Source organism: Curcuma longa, chromosome 2 (assembly GCF_044706935.1).
Source record: "Curcuma longa cultivar G26 ecotype Majalengka, Jawa Barat chromosome 2, ITB_CL_G26_1.1, whole genome shotgun sequence".
Classification (NCBI taxonomy): domain Eukaryota; kingdom Viridiplantae; phylum Streptophyta; class Magnoliopsida; order Zingiberales; family Zingiberaceae; genus Curcuma; species Curcuma longa.
The window spans coordinates 4,675,888-4,696,394 of record NC_133862.1 but is presented as its reverse complement, the minus strand read 5'-3'; the positions used below and the strand labels follow the sequence as shown (position 1 = coordinate 4,696,394).

At 38.0% G+C, this 20,507-nt stretch overlaps 3 protein-coding genes across 3 annotated transcripts; all 3 read left to right on the top strand.

The window, feature by feature from the left end:
• The first annotated feature begins 208 nt into the window (after positions 1 to 208).
• Positions 209 to 2,287, top strand: LOC141821370 (threonine synthase, chloroplastic-like). The gene has a single exon (XM_074708793.1). It carries the CDS (start codon positions 287 to 289, stop codon positions 1,928 to 1,930), a length of 1,644 nt encoding a protein of 547 aa, XP_074564894.1. The 5' UTR covers positions 209 to 286; the 3' UTR covers positions 1,931 to 2,287.
• Positions 2,288 to 7,845: 5,558 nt separating this feature from the next.
• Positions 7,846 to 14,384, top strand: LOC141822130 (uncharacterized). Its single transcript, XM_074709561.1, has 9 exons — positions 7,846 to 8,082; positions 8,384 to 8,568; positions 10,899 to 11,077; positions 11,629 to 11,913; positions 12,006 to 12,064; positions 12,191 to 12,227; positions 12,318 to 12,389; positions 13,402 to 13,702; positions 13,839 to 14,384. Exons 1-9 carry the CDS (start codon positions 7,956 to 7,958, stop codon positions 14,247 to 14,249), a joined length of 1,656 nt encoding a protein of 551 aa, XP_074565662.1. The 5' UTR covers positions 7,846 to 7,955; the 3' UTR covers positions 14,250 to 14,384.
• Positions 14,385 to 15,570: 1,186 nt separating this feature from the next.
• Positions 15,571 to 19,113, top strand: LOC141821324 (uncharacterized). The gene is made up of 4 exons (XM_074708736.1): positions 15,571 to 15,755; positions 16,356 to 16,551; positions 18,231 to 18,250; positions 18,814 to 19,113. Exons 1-4 carry the CDS (start codon positions 15,649 to 15,651, stop codon positions 18,842 to 18,844), a joined length of 354 nt encoding a protein of 117 aa, XP_074564837.1. The 5' UTR covers positions 15,571 to 15,648; the 3' UTR covers positions 18,845 to 19,113.
• Positions 19,114 to 20,507: the final 1,394 nt, after the last annotated feature.

Below are 20,507 nucleotides of genomic sequence, written 5' to 3'. Positions count from 1 at the left end.
GAATCAAGGAGGACGAGCGTTCGGCGGATGCGATGTCAATTTATAGTGAAGGGTTCGGGGTCTCTGCTAGGGTTTCGAAATAGTGTGGCGGATCAAATCGTTAAAGAAGCTTCTTGGGCCCGAGCCCGGCCCATTACAAGCTTTGCAATTAACTCTTCACCTTTAGCAATTCACTAGTCAATTGTGTAGTTACCTAATTATAGAAAGTACTCTCCATTTTATCCCCACAATCTACTCTCTCCTCGCCGCCGCCGCCGCCGCCGCCGGCACCGACGCCGCCGCTACTATGGCCATAATTTCCCACGCCGCTGTGTCCTCCCCTGTGTTCTCATCTTCCCGTAGCCACCGTCAGGACGACGCCCGACGAGTCCCGACACTAAAAGCGTCCCCTCTCCTCCGGAACCCTAACGTTCCCTTTCTCGTCCTCCGCCACCGCCGCCGGGGGGTTGGGATCTCATGCTCCGCGTCTTCCAGTGGAAGCGGCGGAAACCAGCAGAAGGTCAAGATCCGGCGGCCAGCGGATGAGAACATCCGGGAGGAGGCTCATCGTCGCGATGAGGCGAGCGGCTCGCACGGTTTTTCGGCTTGCTACGTGCCCTTCAACGCCCCTGCTGACTCCACCGAAACCTACTCCCTCGACGACGTGGTGTACCGTAGTCGCTCCGGCGGCCTCCTCGACGTCCGCCACGATTTCGCTGCTCTGAAGCGCTTCCCGGGCTCCTACTGGCGTGATCTCTTCGATTCTCGCGTTGGCCGCACCACCTGGCCGTATGGCTCCGGCGTCTGGTCCAAGAAAGAATTTGTTCTCCCTGAGATCGATCCAGATCACATTGTCTCCCTCTTCGAGGGAAACTCGAACCTCTTCTGGGCCAAGCGTCTCGGCCATGATCACTTAGGCGGTATGCCTGATCTCTGGGTCAAGCATTGTGGCATCTCCCACACCGGCTCCTTCAAGGACCTCGGCATGACCGTCCTCGTCAGTCAGGTTAATCGCCTTCGCCGCGCTCCCCTCAACCGCCCGATTGCTGGCGTTGGGTGCGCCTCCACTGGGGACACTTCTGCTGCCCTTTCCGCCTACTGTGCCGCCGCCAGGATCCCCTCGATTGTCTTCCTCCCTGCAGATCGCATATCTCTCGCCCAGCTCGTCCAGCCGATTGCCAACGGCGCCACAGTTCTCTCCATAGACACGGACTTTGACGGCTGCATGCGCCTAATCCGTGAAGTCACTGCCGAGCTCCCCATCTACCTCGCTAACTCCCTCAACTCCCTCCGCCTCGAGGGCCAGAAGACTGCCGCCATTGAGATCCTGCAGCAGTTCGATTGGGAAGTGCCAGACTGGGTCATCGTCCCAGGAGGCAATCTTGGCAACATCTACGCCTTTTATAAAGGCTTCGAGATGTGCCGGGAGCTTGAACTGGTTGACCGTGTGCCGCGTCTCGTTTGTGCTCAGGCGGCCAACGCCAACCCTCTCTACCGGCATTATAAATCTGGGTGGTCTGACTTCAATCCGATCATTGCTGCAGACACATTTGCATCAGCCATCCAAATTGGTGACCCGGTCTCCATTGATCGAGCAGTTTTTGCGCTCCAGGCAACGGATGGCATTGTCGAGGAGGCGACGGAGGAGGAACTTATGGACGCCATGTCTCTCGCTGACCGCACAGGCATGTTTGCCTGCCCTCACACAGGAGTTGCTCTCGCTGCATTGTTCAAGCTGAGGGAGAAGGGAGTGATTGAGACCAACGACCGCACCATAGTAGTTAGCACTGCGCATGGCCTAAAGTTCGCACAGTCCAAAGTTGACTACCACTCCAAGGAGATATCAGACATGGCTTGTCAATATTCAAATCCACCAGTAAACGTGAAGGCTAATTTTGGCTCTGTCATGGATGTCTTGAAGGAGAAGCTCGATGTTAAGGTTGGGCTTTGAACAATGTGAGTTATCCCAAATCTCAGATTCATTGGCTTTGAACTCCTTCCATCTTATTATTTTTCAGTAAGAAATATGATCTAGTGCACCAATGCATCGAAATCCCTAGTATTTCTCAACTTAAACGATGAGGAGTTAGATAACTGTAGGATGCTATTGAGGTGCTTTGGGTTTATGCCAGTATGTTCTAATAGCATTAGATTTCACTGTTTATTAGGATTATTATCAAGTTTGAGATTGCTGAAGCACTTCTTTGTTTTCCTTTTTACCTGAATTGTACTTCTAATCTATATGTTAAATTATTATCGAGTGATTGCAATGGGATAGAATAAATTGAAGTCTTGTAGTAATGGCAACCCCATTGTTCAGTGAAGAACTTAGGATTTTGACAATAACTTCAAGAACTTTATATCTTGATGAAGGCACTTTCTCATGCTTGGCACAATCTGACAGTTTGATCATAGAGTTTTGTTTTTCCAGGCAACCTTAAAATGATGTTAAAACTGAAAAGTATGAGGTAAAATAAAAAGTTAAAATGGTCATGAAAATACAAAAATACTTTATCGAATCCATTGGTCCATATAGATACCCCTTAATCTGACCTCCATCCTATCAGGAATTCTTTCCTTAATCTCCCATTATTTTTCTCAATTAGTTGATAATTTTCTTCTAATATGAAAGTGTTTATTCTCTGTCTAAAGACATTTGTAATGACTAAGAGGTGAGAACTAATCCCCATCATCTAGAACATCAACAATCTTAACTCTCAAGATCAAGGCCCCAGCAACATTTTCTAATCTTTATCAGACTAAGGTCAATTTCTGTGTTTTGTGACTTCCATTTTCCTCTTTTTTTTCTTCTCTTGAAAAATGCCATCATATAAATGATTTATGAGACCTGAACTTAGGTCATATTTGGTCGTGTGGAATGGAAAGGAAATGTCTGGGTTCCTTCTGTGATTCACATTCCATTATTTTGATGGAGAATTTAAGACTCATTTGCTCAGGGCTGATATTGTGCTTGTGAACTCTACAAACATGTTCGGGTAGAGCAGTGCGACTGCAAGAATGACAAAATATCACAGGTTGGACGAATCGATCAAGTTGGTTAGACTAAATGAAAATTCATGCTTGGTGAATTCGGTGAGCTAGTTTGTTCAATAAGCTTTAGAGGTTTGGGAGGGTTGGGTAGCCTGACAAGCTGAGTTGTCTCATATAACAAAGAGTTATAAGGTTTATTTGAGTGAATAGATAGAAAGGGCCATGTGTATATGCTTGTGAATTGCATTGTGTGCCTTTTTCTCTCTATTCCTCTTGTTTTTATCTCTTCAGTAAACCTTGAACCAAGGAAATGTTTCTAAAACTCAACGGAGAGAAACAAGCATTAGGTTTCCTCACCCACATACTTCTCATTGACAAGTATGGAATGAAAGACCATCTTTGTCTTTTGGGCACACATACTAGTCAGTAAAGGACTGAATTGGACCCTCAAGTTTGTACTTATTGAGCCTCAAGTCCCAAGTGTGCCCGTGTCAAATCCATTCCTAGTTCCTTGCAGATTCTCATTCGACTGGTGAGTCTCCTAACCTCTTAGTTAGCTCAAACTGATTTTCCATAGAATCTCCCATGAAATCCCATTTCATTTGGAACCTTGCCATTCATGACATACAGGCAGGTTTGATGGGATCAGTTGAGCTACAAATTAAATAGCTTTTAATTATTTTAAGCATTAGAGTTTCCAAGTAGCAGGTGCAAACAGCAGCCAGAATAAGAGAAGGTGCAGAAAAGTATAACAGCATTAGCACTATACAAAGAATATCTATCACTTTTAGTTGGTGCAATTCTGTGTAGTTACCATCATGTTCTTGTCCCCTTGCGCTTGTTGTTGGGATCTACATGGTGGCATGGCTCCCATTTCCTGCAACAATGCAAGCTGAGTGTTTATAAAATCCAATGGGGAACAACCAGTTTAATCAGTTAATCTAGAACCAAAGGTCCCACTTTAGAACAACTGTTCTCTACGCTATGAACTTATTTACTAAACCATGTTGGTAGATTTTAGGATTTTTTTCATTTTGCATATTTAACTTTCATAATATCCAAATTATATAGTGTATTTTCGAAATACTTCTTCTCTCTCTAGATCTACCAGTGATGAAATTAATTGATAGATATAAAAAATTTTGAATCATTTCAAATCAAAACAAATATACTCATGGAAATCTCTTTAATATATTTATGATGTCATATTTGAATTTGTTAGTGTAAATTGAGAGCATTGAATTTTTAAATTTATAAAAATTTGATAAATTTTAAAAAATACTAAATTTTTAAATTTTCGAATGATATAGATTCATAGTCATTTTCGTCCACTAATACACATCATGAATTCTGAATATTTGAAATTAAAATTAATATATTTTAAAAATCTCATTTGATAGTATTTATGCTTTTCAGATATGAATTTGATAGTATAAATTGAAAGTAGTAAATTTTTAAAATTCATTGAATTCAGAATTGAAAGTATAAATATATTAAGGAGGTTTTCAAGGATATTGATTTTGATTTAAAATGATTTAAAATTTTATAAATTCATCAATCAATTTCGGATGAAATTAATTGATAGATTTCAAAAAAAAAAAGATATTTCGAGAATATGTTACATGATTTGTTTGAAATTAATTGACAGACTTAGAAAGAAAAAGAAGATATTTTGAGAATATGGTATATGATTTAGATATTATAGTCTTTGGGATATAGTTGAGTTGGTTACGATGAGACAGTATTTATTGAGATGAGTAAGGGTGGCGAATCTTAAGATGTTTTTGAAGTCGAAGTAATATTCTTTAGAAGATCCAACTACAAGTGGTTTGAATATGATAACTTCTCGATTTACCTTTCTTTTTACAGATATCATGAAATCGATCGTGTGGGAGCTCTGGGTGATGGATTATATCTTTTGCTGAAATAGTTTAAATATTATAATAATTAGGTATACAAAATAAGAAGCTGTTACCCAGCTAAGCAAGAATGTTTGCTCTGCGATAGATCGCATTGCCTCATGCTCCCTCACATGGATCTGCCTATCGCATGTGCAGTGCAATGCCGGCCGCAGAGCCTGGTGCGCCACTAATTCACCTTTAATGGACATACGTTCGTGGTTGGTTTGCAAATTAGGAGAATAAATGAAATCTGAGATGTGCATTTATTTATTTTATTGTATTTATGCAGCATGGTGTCTGCAGGAGTGGGTGCACATATGGTGCACGGCATGGCATGGGCGCCGCTGTTAATAATTGAAGATTTTCTTTTTTATAATCTAATCGCTCTGTGTATAAAAAGAAGATCTAAATATATATGGGTGGAAGACGGAGGAGGTTGACCTAACCACACCTGCTTAACTAAGTGACCTTCCCAGTGCTGCCATTTTATTTGACGTCTTGTTTAATTGTTAATGGGATAGGTCAATATTACTTAATTTTAATTAATATCATTTTTAAAATTAAAATTAATATATGAAACAATCTACTATCCGAGAGTATTATTTTATTATGCTCAGGAAGGCGAAGTTAAAATTAGTATAGTATGTATTTATGGTTAAAGTAATCAATTAATGAATGCTACAATAATTTTAAAATAATTTTGATCAAGTTAAAATTTTTTATTAAATTAATAATATATATATATAAGTGTTTTTATATATAATATTTTTAATTAAATTATTTTAATATATTAGAGAGTGGTTATTCTAATAAGTACTTTGTAAAGCTGTCGATTTAGATTAGGTCTGTTGGGTTGACCTGTTTATCGAACAATTTAAATGGGTTGGATTGAAATTTTATCAATTATTTTAATATGGGTTTAGATGAGTCGACCTTTTCTTAGGCTCGCGATCCACGTGGGTCAGCTTGTGAAAAAAAATTATTTTTTCTTTAAAATTTAAAATTAAAAGAGAAAATTCAATGAATTAGTGAGCTTGATCCGTTTAAACTGCAATGCAAATTTAAAATTTTCAACTTGACTCATTTAAACTACAATTCAAACTTAAAAATTTTAATATTTTCTATATTTTTTGACAGCCCCGTGGGTTGGCCCATCTAACTCGTGACCCGCCTTAAGTTGGGTTGAATTGAAAATTTTTCAACCCGCTAAATTGGTTGGTCGATTCATCTCATCCCGTCATATGATGCGTTGACTTGTCCCATCATAGATTGGTTCGTTTGACAGCTCTAGTACTTTATTAACTAATATATGAATATTTTTAAAATAAAAATTATATTGAAATATCTTTTTTTTAGAGTAAGATATTTTTTTTATCAATCCAATAATCAGAGGTGTCATTAAATAATATTTCAATAACACTCGCTATGGCAAAGAGAGCTAAGAAATCTCATCAACTATTAAGGTAAATTAAAAAGTATAGATAGATTTTTACGGAGGATTTAATGTTATAAATAATTTGAACTTCTCAAATGTAATATGTGATGAAATTGAACATTCATTACTTAAAAAATCTATCCCACCATTGACGGCCATAGTCTAAGGAGCTAATATTTACGAAGCTTGAATAATGGATGTTACGGGTGTAAGGGGGCGGGTCATAGTTCATCGAGCCCAACAGTGTTATACTACCTCCCTTGGCGTCTCGGCCCCGAGCCGACTCCACCTGTTCGGGCTTAGGGCCCACCGGCCCTATCGCCCCCGACGTCTCAGCCCCGAGCCGACTCCACCTGTTCGGGCTTAGGGCCCGCCAGCCCTATTGCCCCCGGCGTCTCGGCCCTGAGCCGACTCCATTCATTCAGACGTGAGACCCGCCAGCCTCGAATGTCCGGCACAACTCCCTATAGATGTCCCCTTTTCCAAAGACCACTCCTCCCATCATCCAGTTGCGAATGTTTTCCCACCGTCCCTGCAGTTCATCATGGCAAGGCGCGTGCGTGACATGACCCTCCTCTTTAATACAAGTCAGCGATGGGACATCTACGCTGACTATATCATGCTCTCTGACACATTCATAACGGTGATGGGACCCCGATCACATCCGTGATGGGACATATCATCTTCAGCTTATATAAAAGGTTAGCTTTACACCGGAGGAGGTATGAACAATAAAAAAAACACTCTCTTTTCACTCTCTCCATTCCCTCCTCCTCTGCAGAAGCTGACTTGATCGTCGGAGTGGTCGCGCCGGAATACCCCTGGCCTTCCTACTCACCCTCCTCGTGTTTGCAGGGCTCAACAACCCCCACCTTCATTCTCGTCCAGTCTAGCTCCAGCGAGATGCTGAAAAGGGGGCTGCACACCCAGAAGCAGATCTCAACCGGAACAATGATTAACAAAATACAACAGATGCTCAAAGACACTAATGTGACTGTCAAAGGGTTATTTCTTCATCCCAAGTTTAAGATTACTATTAGACGCCACTAATAAATAGTTACAATTATAACATCAAATCAAATGTCATCTATCAATTTAGAAAGTTTGTCTTAAATCTTCAATAAAAAATGAAATTTCACACGATTATCCCACGACCATCTAAGTCAGTAGAAAAAAAAAATCTACTCGTTACTATGACCACAAAGTAGTCTAAGATACTACTAAATAATTATTCTAGATTTCATCGATCAATTCAGAAATTATTTGATGATATTTCAGATAATTAATTAGTAAATAAAATTAATTAGAGATCTTTTATTCCCTATTGGGCGATTTGGAAAAGTAATCTCCAATCTGCCAAATTAACTACTATTCCACCCCTTTTTTTTTCCCCTCCTCCTTTATTTATTGTCTCTCCCTCTTCATGTGATTACCAGTGAGACAGGGAACTGCAGTGTGAATCGCAGAGGACATCTCTTCTTCTGCCCTGTCGCCACACTCCTCGCTTAACTTTGGCCTCATGCATTTATAGTAAGACTCCTGTCCCCGTCTCCTCGCGGCCTGCCCCAGAAGGGAACCCTAAAAGCTCGCTTTTTTGGTTCCCGCGATGGCTCCCTTCTGCTCAAGGTCGTTCCCATGAGTACGTGGCCATGCCGATCGACGGGGGGATCGTCCTCTTCTCCTTCCTCTTTCTGGCGTGTCGTCCTGTCGCAGCGGCCTCCGGAGCTTCGCGTGTCATTGTCGGTGGAGGAGGCATCTCCCCAAAGTCTATACTCGGTCCGTTTCTGCGTTGATCGCGTCGGTCTACGCCTTTGTCTTTACTATTCTCTGCTTGCGTGCCCTACTTCTAGCCCATTTCTATGACTGGCGATGTGGGCTCGTTAAGTCGTTTTCGTAGAAATATTGCATTTTTTTATTGGTTTTCTGGATGCGACGATAAATGTGTATTCTCTCGTCGGGTATCGATAACTTCAAAACAGTGATGTGAAAAAAAGTAGTGTTTTTTATTTTCTTATTGTTAGTTGAGTTATTTGGTTGTTGATATAGAAATTCTGCTCTTATTTTTGGCGTGATGAAGGTGGGGAGAATTTGGCGCCGTGGGCAAATGGGCTACTGAAGTTCTCTCCTGTGGCTTCTGCCCCTGCCCCTGATGGGAAAGCTCCGCTGGTTTTGGCACGGAAAAGAACAAGGCGGCCAGATATGCTTAATAACCTCAGGATGTATCGTGATGGTTGGGATGTTACTAACAAGCACTACTGGGCGGTAAACTACTTCAGTTCTTTGCCTTGATGGACGTGTTTTGTTATACAATTGGAATTTGGAAGAGTTGCTTTGCATCGTTTAGGATTCAGTTAGTCATACTGTAAAATCTCATGATTTAGTGAAGCAGGGAAAAGATAAACTGGAGACTAACTGATTTTTAAGAAACAGTAATATGACAAACTAATTTCAAGTGTTTTCTACCTGATCTAATCGCATTGCATCTTCAACTTTCCTTGCAAGTTCAGACCTTAGTACATTCTTATTTCATCAGCTCATTTCCTACAACATTGACTATAGAATCAACACAAATTATTACCTTGGAAAGATGGGTTCAAACTAATATGGTGCAAGAAAATATCAATATTAACTCATATGCAAAAGCAAATGCTAAAAGGAGGCATATGACAAACAATAGCAAAACAAAGTTTGTTTTCCATACCCAATGGTTTGTTCTGTAGATGGAACCATTTAACTATAGCATTGTATGTGAAATATTTTGATTCATGTGTCACATTTAAATGAGGGATCACTTATTTGAATAGCTTAATCCTTGGCAGAAGGGTGCTCACATACCCTGGAAGCTTATGTTATTGGAAAAGAACTCAATATATTAATTTATGTTTTCAATACTCCCTCACATTTGGGCATGGATTAGACTAGAGCAAGGTAGTCAACATCAAGATCCTCGTTAGAATAGTCAGCCCAACATATGGATTGTCCTAGTTATACACATGTGTGTGTGTGTATATGTTGATACGTACATATACAAGTTAGCTCCTAGCATGTTTATCTACATTACCTTAGCCTCCACCTTCTTTGGTGATCAATGATAGCCAAAGTTTACAGTGATTTTAAATGCCTATCTAGGAGAGATGTCTTAGAGAAATTTTTGGGTACATGCATAAAAAAGTTTACTTTTCCCAAAATTTATTATCTGAATGTTAATTGATCTAATATGCAATTCCATGTGCCACACTGTCTACGAAACCAAAACAAATAATTGGGACAAACATGGCATCAACCTGTGTTAGTCCAACTATTTCTTTGGTTACCATATTTATTATTCCTGCTAATTCATATGATCTCTATCTTACACTTGATGCACATTCTGATTTAACCCATCTGGTTTTATCAGAAAAATAAAAGATAGTTATTGAGGAAGAAGTGAGGAGGAAAAATAAAATGGTTCTTGGTGTCTAAAAGTGTATAGCTTTTTTTTTTTTTAATAATGGACACATTATGATGGTTTACTAGGCTATGGCTGACAATCATTAATTTGTGACATGTATAACTGTTCTGTGCTGTTAATTTGCAGATTTCCAGTACTTTTGGACCAAATCTAGCATCCACTCATAGGTTTAGTTTGCTATGCGTTGGTGTCTAACTTGAATACCAGAAATTGACCTGTATGCTAACAAGTTCTGTGCTTATTTTTTCTTCTTCTTTAGATCCACCCTATGTATTTGTTTTTGACCCTTTCTTTTTTGGTTTCTAGATTAATTCATGCGATCCTTCCATGTTTTACATTTGGCTAGCTAATCATGAAGTTGTTAATGTTACATGGCGTTTTCCAAGATGCATACTCAGAGGAACTTTTGGTCCATTGTATAATTTCCAAAAGCTCTTTTGTTGATCTAACTCTGGTTTGGGGTGGGTCTGATGGTTGTTATCATGAGACATGCTTACTTTGGAGGATATAGACAAGTCTCATTAGTTCCACATTGCTAGCATAGGGGTTCTTCGTGTCCATAATTCATACATTTGGGAGTGAATTTCCCAAATTGGTCAATCGTTTGTGGTAGTGAATGGATGTTGTGCATATATATGGTATAGGAGAAATTGACTTCTATATAGTTTGAGTGGATTAGCTTAACCATAGAAAGAGGTTGGACCTTGGGTAGGTAGATTGACACCGGATGGGTCTGGGTCATCATTGTTACCATGAGAGACAGCAAGTGAAGGACATAGGTTCCTTTGCAAACATGCTGATGCAGTTAGGCAGAGGCTTCATAGTCATATATATTATTGTGTTAGTAGTTTGTTGGTGTCTCTATATGTAGGAGTGAGCCTTACTTGAATTGGCTTAGTCCTTTTCTAGTGAATTGGCCTCCCACATTGTATTTCTCCACTGGCATTGATGTTAACTTTTCCCTTAACTTTATAGAAAGAATCTGCTGCATCTTGGATTATCTTTGGCTGGTTCCCTTTCTTCATTACATCATGATCAATGACAATACTTTTGAGTTCTTGCATCTTAACCTTGCATATATAACTGAGGTATAGCGTTGAATCACTTGTTTGATTTTTTTTTTTCCAATTTTCTTTTGCAGTCTGTTGGATTTACAGGTGCTCCTGGATTTATTCTTGCATTCATATGGTTCATCTTGTTTGCATTGGCACTGGTTACACGAAGATGTTGCAGCTGGAGAATTGAACTTGGCAAGGAAAAATTGATTTTCTTAAGGCAGATTTCTCTTGTCTTGCTCCTGGTTTTCACTTGCGCAGCATTGTAATTCTCTCAAGCTCAAGTCTTAGTTGTCTAGTTTTTAATCCTTTTGCTTTGCATTTTGGAGCCATTGAATCCTTTTTTCTATGTGCTTTTGTGGTCACTCAAGGCTATTTTATCACAGCGATAATTAGTTTGCAACAGCTGGTGTTTGGTTTTGTGAATTGTTAAAATTGAATGAGGATATAGCCTCCTATCATAATTTCTTAAATGTGATCGCTCATATAGCTTGGTGTTATTTGAAATCCGAATTGCAAAACCCTCTTAACTTCTTCCACTTTATTATAAGTTCAATGCATTCAAAAAGTCAACAAGATGCAACTGGAATAGATTTATTTTCTTTCTTCCTTCCTTTTTTCCTTTTTTAAGAGTTTGTACTAATCATTGACATAATGAAATTGCACATCAACTTGGTGGCCCAATTCATTATCGAGATGTAAAGTGACTTGTTTTTAGGAATTTTTGTAATTGTAAAAAACCATATTCTTGCAAAAAATGAATACTGATTTTACCTCTTTGAAGTTCTAACTTATCTGTTAGTGTATCTCTGTCAGGATTGGATGTGTTCTTCTTTCAGTTGGTCAAGATGAGTTCCATGGTGAAGTAATGGACACATTAAATTTTGTTGTTAATCAATCAGATTTCACTGTAGACATCATTAGGAATGTCACAGATTTTCTGTCACTTGCCAAATCAATCAGTGTGGATCAGCTCTATCTTCCACATGATGTTCAGAACAAGATTGGCAAGTTAAATGTGGATCTAAATGATGCTGCTAATACTCTATCAGGTGAAACAGCTGAAAGTTCTGCAAAAGTAAGACAAGTTTTTGACAACATGTATGTTCCCAAAATTCTTTACCTATTTATTTGGTGAACATACTTGCACGAAATGCCTAACATGCCTTATTGCTTTTCTATGGCCATGGCAGACGTTTCACATTAATCCTGGTAGCAGCTATAATGCTTCTTTTAGCCATCATCGGTTTCTGTATGTGATCAATTTTCATTTTGCATAATTTGCATCTTATATCTAGTGTTCTCTACCTTCAAATTTCTACTGTTTGTATTTTATTTGATGCCTATATTGACTCGTCCATTGGTTTGTTTGCCGCAGTGTTGTCAGTTCTTGGGCATAAACATGCAGTCTACATGTGAGTTCTTGGTTGCAAAGTAGTTTGAAATTTGTTTGTTGGATTTAGATTTTGAATATCATTATTGACACTGTTAATTGGAATTTTCAGATTTATCATAACTGGGTGGTTGCTTGTGGCAGTTACATTCATACTCTGTGGATTTTTTATGATTGTCTCCAAGTAAGATACCCAACCTCTTTCCATATTTATCACTTGGTAATTATTCTTATGATTTAAATTGAATGTCTTGTTTTTGAATAAAAAGGAAGCTGAGCTTTGGACAAAGAAGAAAACCTCTTGATATTTTATTACATTATGTAATCCGATTAAAGTATTTGGTGCACAGGCAAAACTTGTTGCTTCATGACATTTTATTATGCTTCAACAAACTATTTCTGTTTGTAATGGCTTTCTTTAGTCAGTGCGTTAGCGAGTACCATATTCTTTTCCCAAGCTTTGTTGTCAAAGAAGCTTCAACTTCTGGTGGAGCCACTGTTATATGAAGTAGTGACTGACTTGCTTTAGGATGTTAAGGACAAACTTTTTGGTTGTCGAAATGAAAGACAATTAAACTTTGCTTCCATGATTGTGCATGGCCGGTGTCCTGATGCGCTAAACAATGGAAAGCTGAACTTTTAGTAGCATTTACACAGAAACCGAGATCCTTCTAGTTTCATTGGCATCTTGTTTAGCTGGTTGTTTAGTGCACTTCACATTTAACCATATCATTTAGACTATAATGATTACTTAGTTATATACCTATTGAAAATAATAACTTCATTCTTCAACTACAATTAGGAGTAACATTGAAAACTAAAATATGTTTCACACATTTTTGTCGATTTATTTCCTGAAAATATTGATAATTTTAGATGCTTTCAATTTAATTAAAGATTCCTATACGAGTTAAACAATTGTTCCTCCCTGACAATTAAATTGGTGTTTAGTATTGGCAATCTTTATATCCATTCAATAAATATCACGTCTCTGACAATCTAGCTGATGAAAATCACTTGTTCATATTTAACTGATTTCTAATCTTCGGAAAATAGAGGATGGTTTCATGATCGCAGAACTATGAGGAAGATCTAGACTTTTTCTTTTCCACATGCAGTAATTCATTAGTTGCTGAGTAGACTCAGTCTAGTTCCCAACTAAGCTGAAATTTGAAGATTCTATCATTTTGTCTCAGTGCCGTGGGGGATGCTTGCGTGGCAATGGGCGAATGGGTCCACAATTCTCAAGCAGAGACCTCACTTAGCAGCATTCTCCCTTGTGTCGACGAGCAAACAACAAATCTGACATTGTACCAGAGTAAAGAAGTCATCGTCCAGCTTGTTGACGTTGTCAACACTGCAATATATTCTCAAGCTAGATCCATGCATTTCAACCAATCTGGTCCTCTAATGCCATCTCTCTGCTCTCCTTATGATTCTAAACTGCATGACCGACAGTGCAATCTTGAAGAGGTTTCACTGGTGAATGCTTCAACGGTACATGTGCAGATTATTTCCTTCTACATCTAGTGCATTCATATCTAGTTAGTTCTAGGGGTTCCATCATTCTGTCAAGATAATATGAACTCTCCTTCTGTTAGCTCATATTCTATCTGTTTGTGGGCAATGTCAGGTTTGGCAAAACTACACTTGTGCTATCTCTGAATCAGGACTCTGTGTCACCGCCGGAAGGGTGACTCCCGACATCTATCAGCAGTTGGTTGCGGCTGTAAATGTGAGTTACGCACTCGACCACTACACACCATTCTTGCTGAGCCTTCAGAATTGCCAGTTCGTGAAAGAAACCTTCGACGCGATCACAACTTTCTTCTGCCCCCAGCTGGAGCTTGATCTCCGGGTTGTGAATGCTGGACTAGGCCTCATCTCCGCGGGGGTCATGCTCTGCCTCATCTTCTGGTTCTTGTATGCAAACCGCCTCCAAAGGGAGGAAGTGTTTGCGAAGCTCTACGAAATAAAGACTGCAGTAGTCGATCAAACTCCTTCCCCAGCTCAAACTCCCTCCGGACGTGAAGCATCTCTGTAGTCTGTACTTCGCAGCATCTAAATCTTTTGTCTATGAAAAGCCCGTTTCATTTGCCCATTTACCTGATGTAAGCCAAATGGCTTCGAGTAAATCCTTTACATTTTATGAGTTTCCTATAGTAGCTTGCTTTGCTCAGTAACTGTTGCGAAAGCAGATTTTCTTATTGTTTCTGCTATGTTCTCGAGAGATTTAAACAGGATGCCTCCATCACAAGGATTGAGAGGTGAGAACTCTTGCAGGAAGAGGGAAGGGTGAACAAAGGTCGAAGCCATGAAATTAAAATAATGTCCTCTGCGTCGTAATCAACTGTACTTTCTTGATTTATCTCCTTATAGATTGTCGTGGGGCCGACCGTGTGGGGTCGACCGTGTGGGGCCGTTAAGGTGGCGGATCCACCTTTTTGCAGAAGAGAGGTGAGAACTCTTAGTCCCCGGAATATAATTGAGTTGATTATTATGGGATAGATTTGTTGAAGTAGGTAAAGTCAAATTTTAGTGAAACTGAGATAATGCCTTTCTCATAATGGTTAATTGTAGCTTTTTGATTTACTCAAAAAAATGATAATCCCAGTAGCCACATCTCTGGGGGTGGTCGGTCCGGTCGCACGGAAGTTTCCCACCGACCACCAGGGTAAATCGGAAAACGCATACGGTGGCCAATCCAGATGCCCAGCATCCTTTGATTGCGTTCCCTATTTGGAGAAAAATTTCTGTAAATACGTCGTAGCTAGGGATCGAACTGCGAGTCCTTGAGTTACAATCCGGATGTCCTATCGTTGCACCATTGTCCCGGGGACGCTTTTTGATTTACTCAATCAATCGTGTGAGGTTGGTGAGGTGATGAATTTTTACTTTTTGCTCAAGAGAGATGACAACTCTTTCACAAGGAAACTTCGAATCCATGAAATTCTTATTATACGCTACCTGACGACGATACTGACTGAAAGATAATAAACTCTTTCATAAGCAAAGTTTGAGTCTATGGAATTCTCATTTTTGTTTATAATTTTTTAAATTGATTAATTTTGAAAGTGATAGATTCGGTCTTATAGAAATGTTAAATTTGTCAGCTTCAAAGTATTTTTTTTTAATTTTGTTATGTTATTGTTACATTTAAATTTTTATTTTTTTAAAATAAAAAAATTGAAAAATTATGGATCAATTAGCTCCGCTGCTGACTTCGTATCGAGCAAGCACATGGGCCACCTGGAAGATGGATAGCACGTGGGCCGGGCCGTGCTACGGCGGCCCGCTACCTTGTTTAGACGCCATGGTTGGATCTCAGTCAGACGCAATTGGCCGATTTGAACGACGTTGGCGAGGGCAAAGTAGTTATTCCAGATTCCAACGCGGTGCTTTCCGATCTTAGGGTTGTCACCGCGAGTGAGCAAAAAGTGGCCATGGCTGGGGAAGGAGATCTCAGAACCTCCGCCAAGGAATCCGAAGATGATTTGCCCATCTTGAACGCCGAGAATCTACAGAGCAATATCAAGTCTGTCTATTACAGGTGATCCCCTCAAACTAGTTTATGCTTGCGGTCAAATTAAAAGTTGGAATTTTTTATGTCGATGATTTTGCATATTTGTGATAGAAGATCCCTTTTCTTTCTTCACAAGTTCATTCATGCGATTGCAGCTTCCCATCCATTTTTAGATTTAAAATTTCTTTACTTTTTTTGTATGATTTACAATTGAAATATTTCTGTTGATCAATTACAACCTGGCGGTTGAATGCATACCTTCACAATGTGTTCTTAATCAAACATTAGAAACGCATGGAGCTTGTTGACTGTTTAAGTTTGGTGGAATTCTTAGGCTACTAGATTCAGCACTGCTTTTTTATATGCTTGCGTTGATAGTTCCCTGCTATTGTCTGTGTACCCCGAAAAATAGTGTGAAAACTAATAAAATTTAATGAGGGACGAAAATCTACTTCTGTAATGGGAATTCTTTTTCTACTAAGGTTTGCACCAGAGAGATGATTGGGAAAGTCCAAAATAATTGATGATAAATCAATAAATCTATTGTCGAGTTTATATGCAGTTTGTTTTCACGACAAGTTTGTTGACTATGTAATCAGATGTTTGACGCTTTTATTTATTTTGCAGTCGTACCTTCCTGTCTATCATTGGTGGTGTGGTTGCTGGAATATGGGGATTTACTGGCTTGACAGGATTTGTCTTTTATTTCTTGGTCATGGCAGCTGCTTCTTTGGGTCTTGCAGCTAAAGCAAAATTTTCCGTCAACAAATACTTTGATTCTTGGAATCGGATACTTATTGATGGAGTTTTTGGTGGACTCATGGTATGCCTCTAAAATGAATTTTTAGTAGTAGAATGCATCATTATGTTTCTTTCTTCTTTTTTCCTATGGTTCTGCACTCAATTTTTGTTGGAATGTGTGAAGTATTTTTTTGGAACATTTGCATCTATTTAGATAAGAGAGCTTGAATTGCCCAGCGGGCGAGGCTGATTCTTATTCTATGCAGTTGACACACAAAAGTTTGTTTAGTCTGATAATAGATATTCTGGCCTAAATGCTTTGTCCCTCAGAAGGTTATATTACTGATACCATGGTTCTATCTATCTTTTGAGCTATCTCCTAACTCTTCCTAAAATTATTGCCAAATTCACAATTTTCTGTACATTGGGTTTATATGCCAGAAAGTTATGTTTTACTAAGAAATTTGATCATTGAATACAACCTTTATTTCTGTTAGTGATGTTTTGGAGAACACAAGTTTGTTGAAACCTGCACAATCAGGAAGCAAGCATCCTACTGATTGTTTTAAAATATGAAAGAAATGCACTCTACAGGTTGCTTTTAATATGAAATACAACTATTCTATTAGTTGCTTTTTAACATGTATAAGACAAAAGGATGTAATTGCAGTTGAAGAGGTGGGGTGGATTAGGTCTATTAATGTATTTTCAGGAGTCTTCTTTGAATGATGCTTGGGTTGGTTTTCTCATCCCATGACTTTTAGGCTCATATTTTGGTTGGTTCTCTTCCCAATAGTATTTGATCATGAAGAATTGCTGCCTAAATTTAGCTCTTTCATAGTCCAGTTCTTTTTGTGCTATCTTCCGCAAAGTTGCAGCTTCATCCAAAGCAATTGTTTCACAAGATTCTCTTCTGTTTTTATGATAGCAGCCTCATCTAAAACAATTGTTTCACAGGATTCTCTTGTGTATTTATGATTTCATGTACATGGGAAATGAATTCATTGGATCAGCGAACAGAAAGAAAGAAAGCTAGAAAAGCCATTCTTAACTTCATAAATAGCAAGCAAAAGCCAATGTCAACGAATAACAAAATTTTCCCTAAACTTGCTTGCAAATTATTTAGCGTATGGAAAAGTTGGATAAGTAATTAGTACTAACCGCAAAACTCAAGATTTTGTTTGGTGACTTTTTGATGGCTTCATAAAAAGGCCGCCAACAGAAAATTATTCCATAAATGCTGTTTTAAGAGGTCGAATATTCATGCATTTTATTTAGAATAGTGTGTCTTACATAATTCAAATCAGTTTTACTTTTGCCAAAATTGTGGCAAAAGGATAAAATGGCTATTACAATTTGCTGAAGTGATTATCATGTATATTTTACTTCATGTTAATCTTGATGTATAAAAATGGATACAACTGTTAAACTAATTAATTTACATATGATTAGATTAAAACTATGTCACTACTAAATGGAGGTGAACATTTTGTTGGCTGTATATTGTGGATATGGTTATGCATGTGATTTTTGAAAGTCATAGCAGAGAAAATGGTTTTTTTATTGCTGAAATATTATTTTTCTTTAAGACAGGATTTGTAGTTTGCGTTTACAATATACTTTGTTGTAGCTGTTTTGCAAAATCACTTTCATTAGTGAATGTGCTTGATAAATGCCTATATATTGCTGTCTGTTTTTTTTTTTTTTTTTGCTTATATGGCAGCTGATTAACCTTCATATTCATTTTTCCTTTTGTTGCAGTCGTTCGTGCTCTCCTGGGCGTATCCTTGTTCTACTGTTTTTTCTGACCTTTGATTTAGCAATTTCCACTATTTGCATAATTCTAGCAATACTGTTAGTTTTCTTTTCTACTTATTCTTTTTGACCTTGGAATGCATGCATTTATTTTAGTATGCCATTTATCTAAAGTCCAGTCTAGTTGATCCTGGTTAAGGTTGTTTCATGAGATACCTTACCTGAGATATACGTCGCACTTATTAGCTTTCCGTTAGCAACCAAGTTGGAGAACAATGGTAAAGGTGTAGAATCTTACAAAACATAACGACGATAGTTCTCTGCTTTTGTAATCTTGAAAGTAGTGTGAGAAGTAAGAACCTTACTGATCTAGTTTTTGCTTGTATAACCTTACCAAACTAGTGATTGTTTTGATATTTGACTAAGCAAATATGAGGACTCTAGTTTAACCTCGTCATTGATAGTCTTCTCTAGCCGTCGTTGTTTGCTGGTACGAATGGAGCAAGTTCTCTGGCCTCATCAATGATTTATATCACTTTGTGTCGTAATGCTTCTGCTTTCCCTTGTAATACATCCTTGACATATTCAGATTTGCATATGACATTGTCCACATATTCTGAAGGGCTCGAAACGCAAGATGATGACTTGGAGCTTCATAATTATCTTCATCTACAATCACAGAGTAGTGTGCCTTGTTAGGCTCTTGTTGCCAAAGCTACTTTGACACAGTGGAGACTATCATCTTCGATGTTCATGTGTTGCTTATTTGGTACTACAATTCACGGCTCAAAAGCTTGTCATATCATTTCAACTATTTGTTTACCTATGCTCTACTCAAGGATCTCAGTGATGGCTTCGATTTCCGTCGCTGATGATTGCTCCTGCTCAATTTATTGCTTTGTTTTTCATCTCTGCTCAAGATCATGTTTAATGAGTGAAACAAGAAGGATATCTGGAATGCAGTTCTTGGAAGACATTTACTGGTAAGACATTCCCAGCTAAATTATTCCGTTTCTAGATGTTTCTTGAATTCTCAACAATTTATCTAAATCACCCTTGAAAGATATCGATTAGTAGATTCGTATTCCCCAAGTTAATATCAGCAACCCCAATGCTTCTATCAGAATGACAAGATCACGCTCTCGGAACTTGATTAAATTGGTTACTGTGAAGCAGATTTGTTGAAGTGAGTAAGGATTAAATCTCGGTGAAGCCGAATTAATGTCCTTCCCTGTAATGGCCAATTACAGTATTTTGATTTACCTCCTCATAGATGATCATAGGACCGACCGTGTGGGACTGTTAGGATGACGGATTTTATTTTTTGTTGAAGAAGAATGATAAAATCATAATACACTAAATCTTTTACCTATTCAACCTCACTTAAAAGACAATTTCATTGCAACCCTAACTTGAAGACAAACCACCAAAGAAACGCATGCTCATCTGGATCATCAAGTATCATTCCCGACAGTGCGATAGAATGGTCACCATTATAGTTGTCAGAGCAAAGTTCTGACGTTCCTCAAATGGATTCATGCTGACTGGTAAGGGTTTGAAGTTTCCAACAACCCCAAGTGTCATCATCAATTTTAGTTTTCTTTAGATTATACTTGAGAATTAGAGAATTAGTTCATTGTGCAACTAAGCAAATTTGTCAAAAGAAGCAATTCTCGTCGGCTATTATGAGTGTTGGGATGAAATATAGAAACAGTTGTAGCTGATTTAAAAAAGCAAATGCAGGATCAAATGGTAACAATGCAAAATTGAAAGAGAGTTGATAATTTGGATTGGATGTCATTAATTTATTTTGTTAAACAATTTATTCTGTTAAATAATTTAAATGGGTTAAATTGAAATTTTATCAATTTGGTGAGCTTAAGTAGATCGATGTGTCTAGATTTGCAACCTATATGAGTCGATTCGTGGTGGATTTGAATTGGTATGGGAATTAAAAAATTTTATTTATTTTTTTAAATTTAAAATTAAAGTAGAAAATTTGACTAATAAATTTGATCATTCTAATTCATAATTTAAATTTAAATTTTTAAATTTTATTTATTTAAATTATAATTTAAATTTAAAAAATTTTAATTTTTTTTATATTTTTTAATAGGTTCATATAATCCATCTATAATTCGTTTTGAATTGAATTATATGGAACATTTTTTAATCTATCAAGTTGGTAGGTATTTAAATTATAATTTAAATTTAAAAAATTTTAATATTTTAAATATTATTTAATAGGTTCATGGATCAGTCCATTTAATTCGTAATTCACTT

Excerpts from the sequence above, each read along its gene's own strand:
- LOC141821370 (XM_074708793.1), top strand. The coding sequence starts at position 287 with ATGGCCATAATTTCCCACGCCGCTGTGTCCTCCCCTGTGTTCTCATCT.
- LOC141822130 (XM_074709561.1), top strand. The coding sequence starts at position 7,956 with ATGCCGATCGACGGGGGGATCGTCCTCTTCTCCTTCCTCTTTCTGGCG. Across the intron at positions 8,083-8,383 it reads CTCCCCAAAGTCTATACTCG|GTGGGGAGAATTTGGCGCCG; the intron begins GTCCGTTTCTGC and ends GGCGTGATGAAG. Across the intron at positions 12,228-12,317 it reads CATAAACATGCAGTCTACAT|ATTTATCATAACTGGGTGGT; the intron begins GTGAGTTCTTGG and ends TGGAATTTTCAG.
- LOC141821324 (XM_074708736.1), top strand. The coding sequence starts at position 15,649 with ATGGCTGGGGAAGGAGATCTCAGAACCTCCGCCAAGGAATCCGAAGAT. Across the intron at positions 15,756-16,355 it reads ATCAAGTCTGTCTATTACAG|TCGTACCTTCCTGTCTATCA; the intron begins GTGATCCCCTCA and ends TTTATTTTGCAG. Across the intron at positions 16,552-18,230 it reads GAGTTTTTGGTGGACTCATG|TCGTTCGTGCTCTCCTGGGC; the intron begins GTATGCCTCTAA and ends CTTTTGTTGCAG.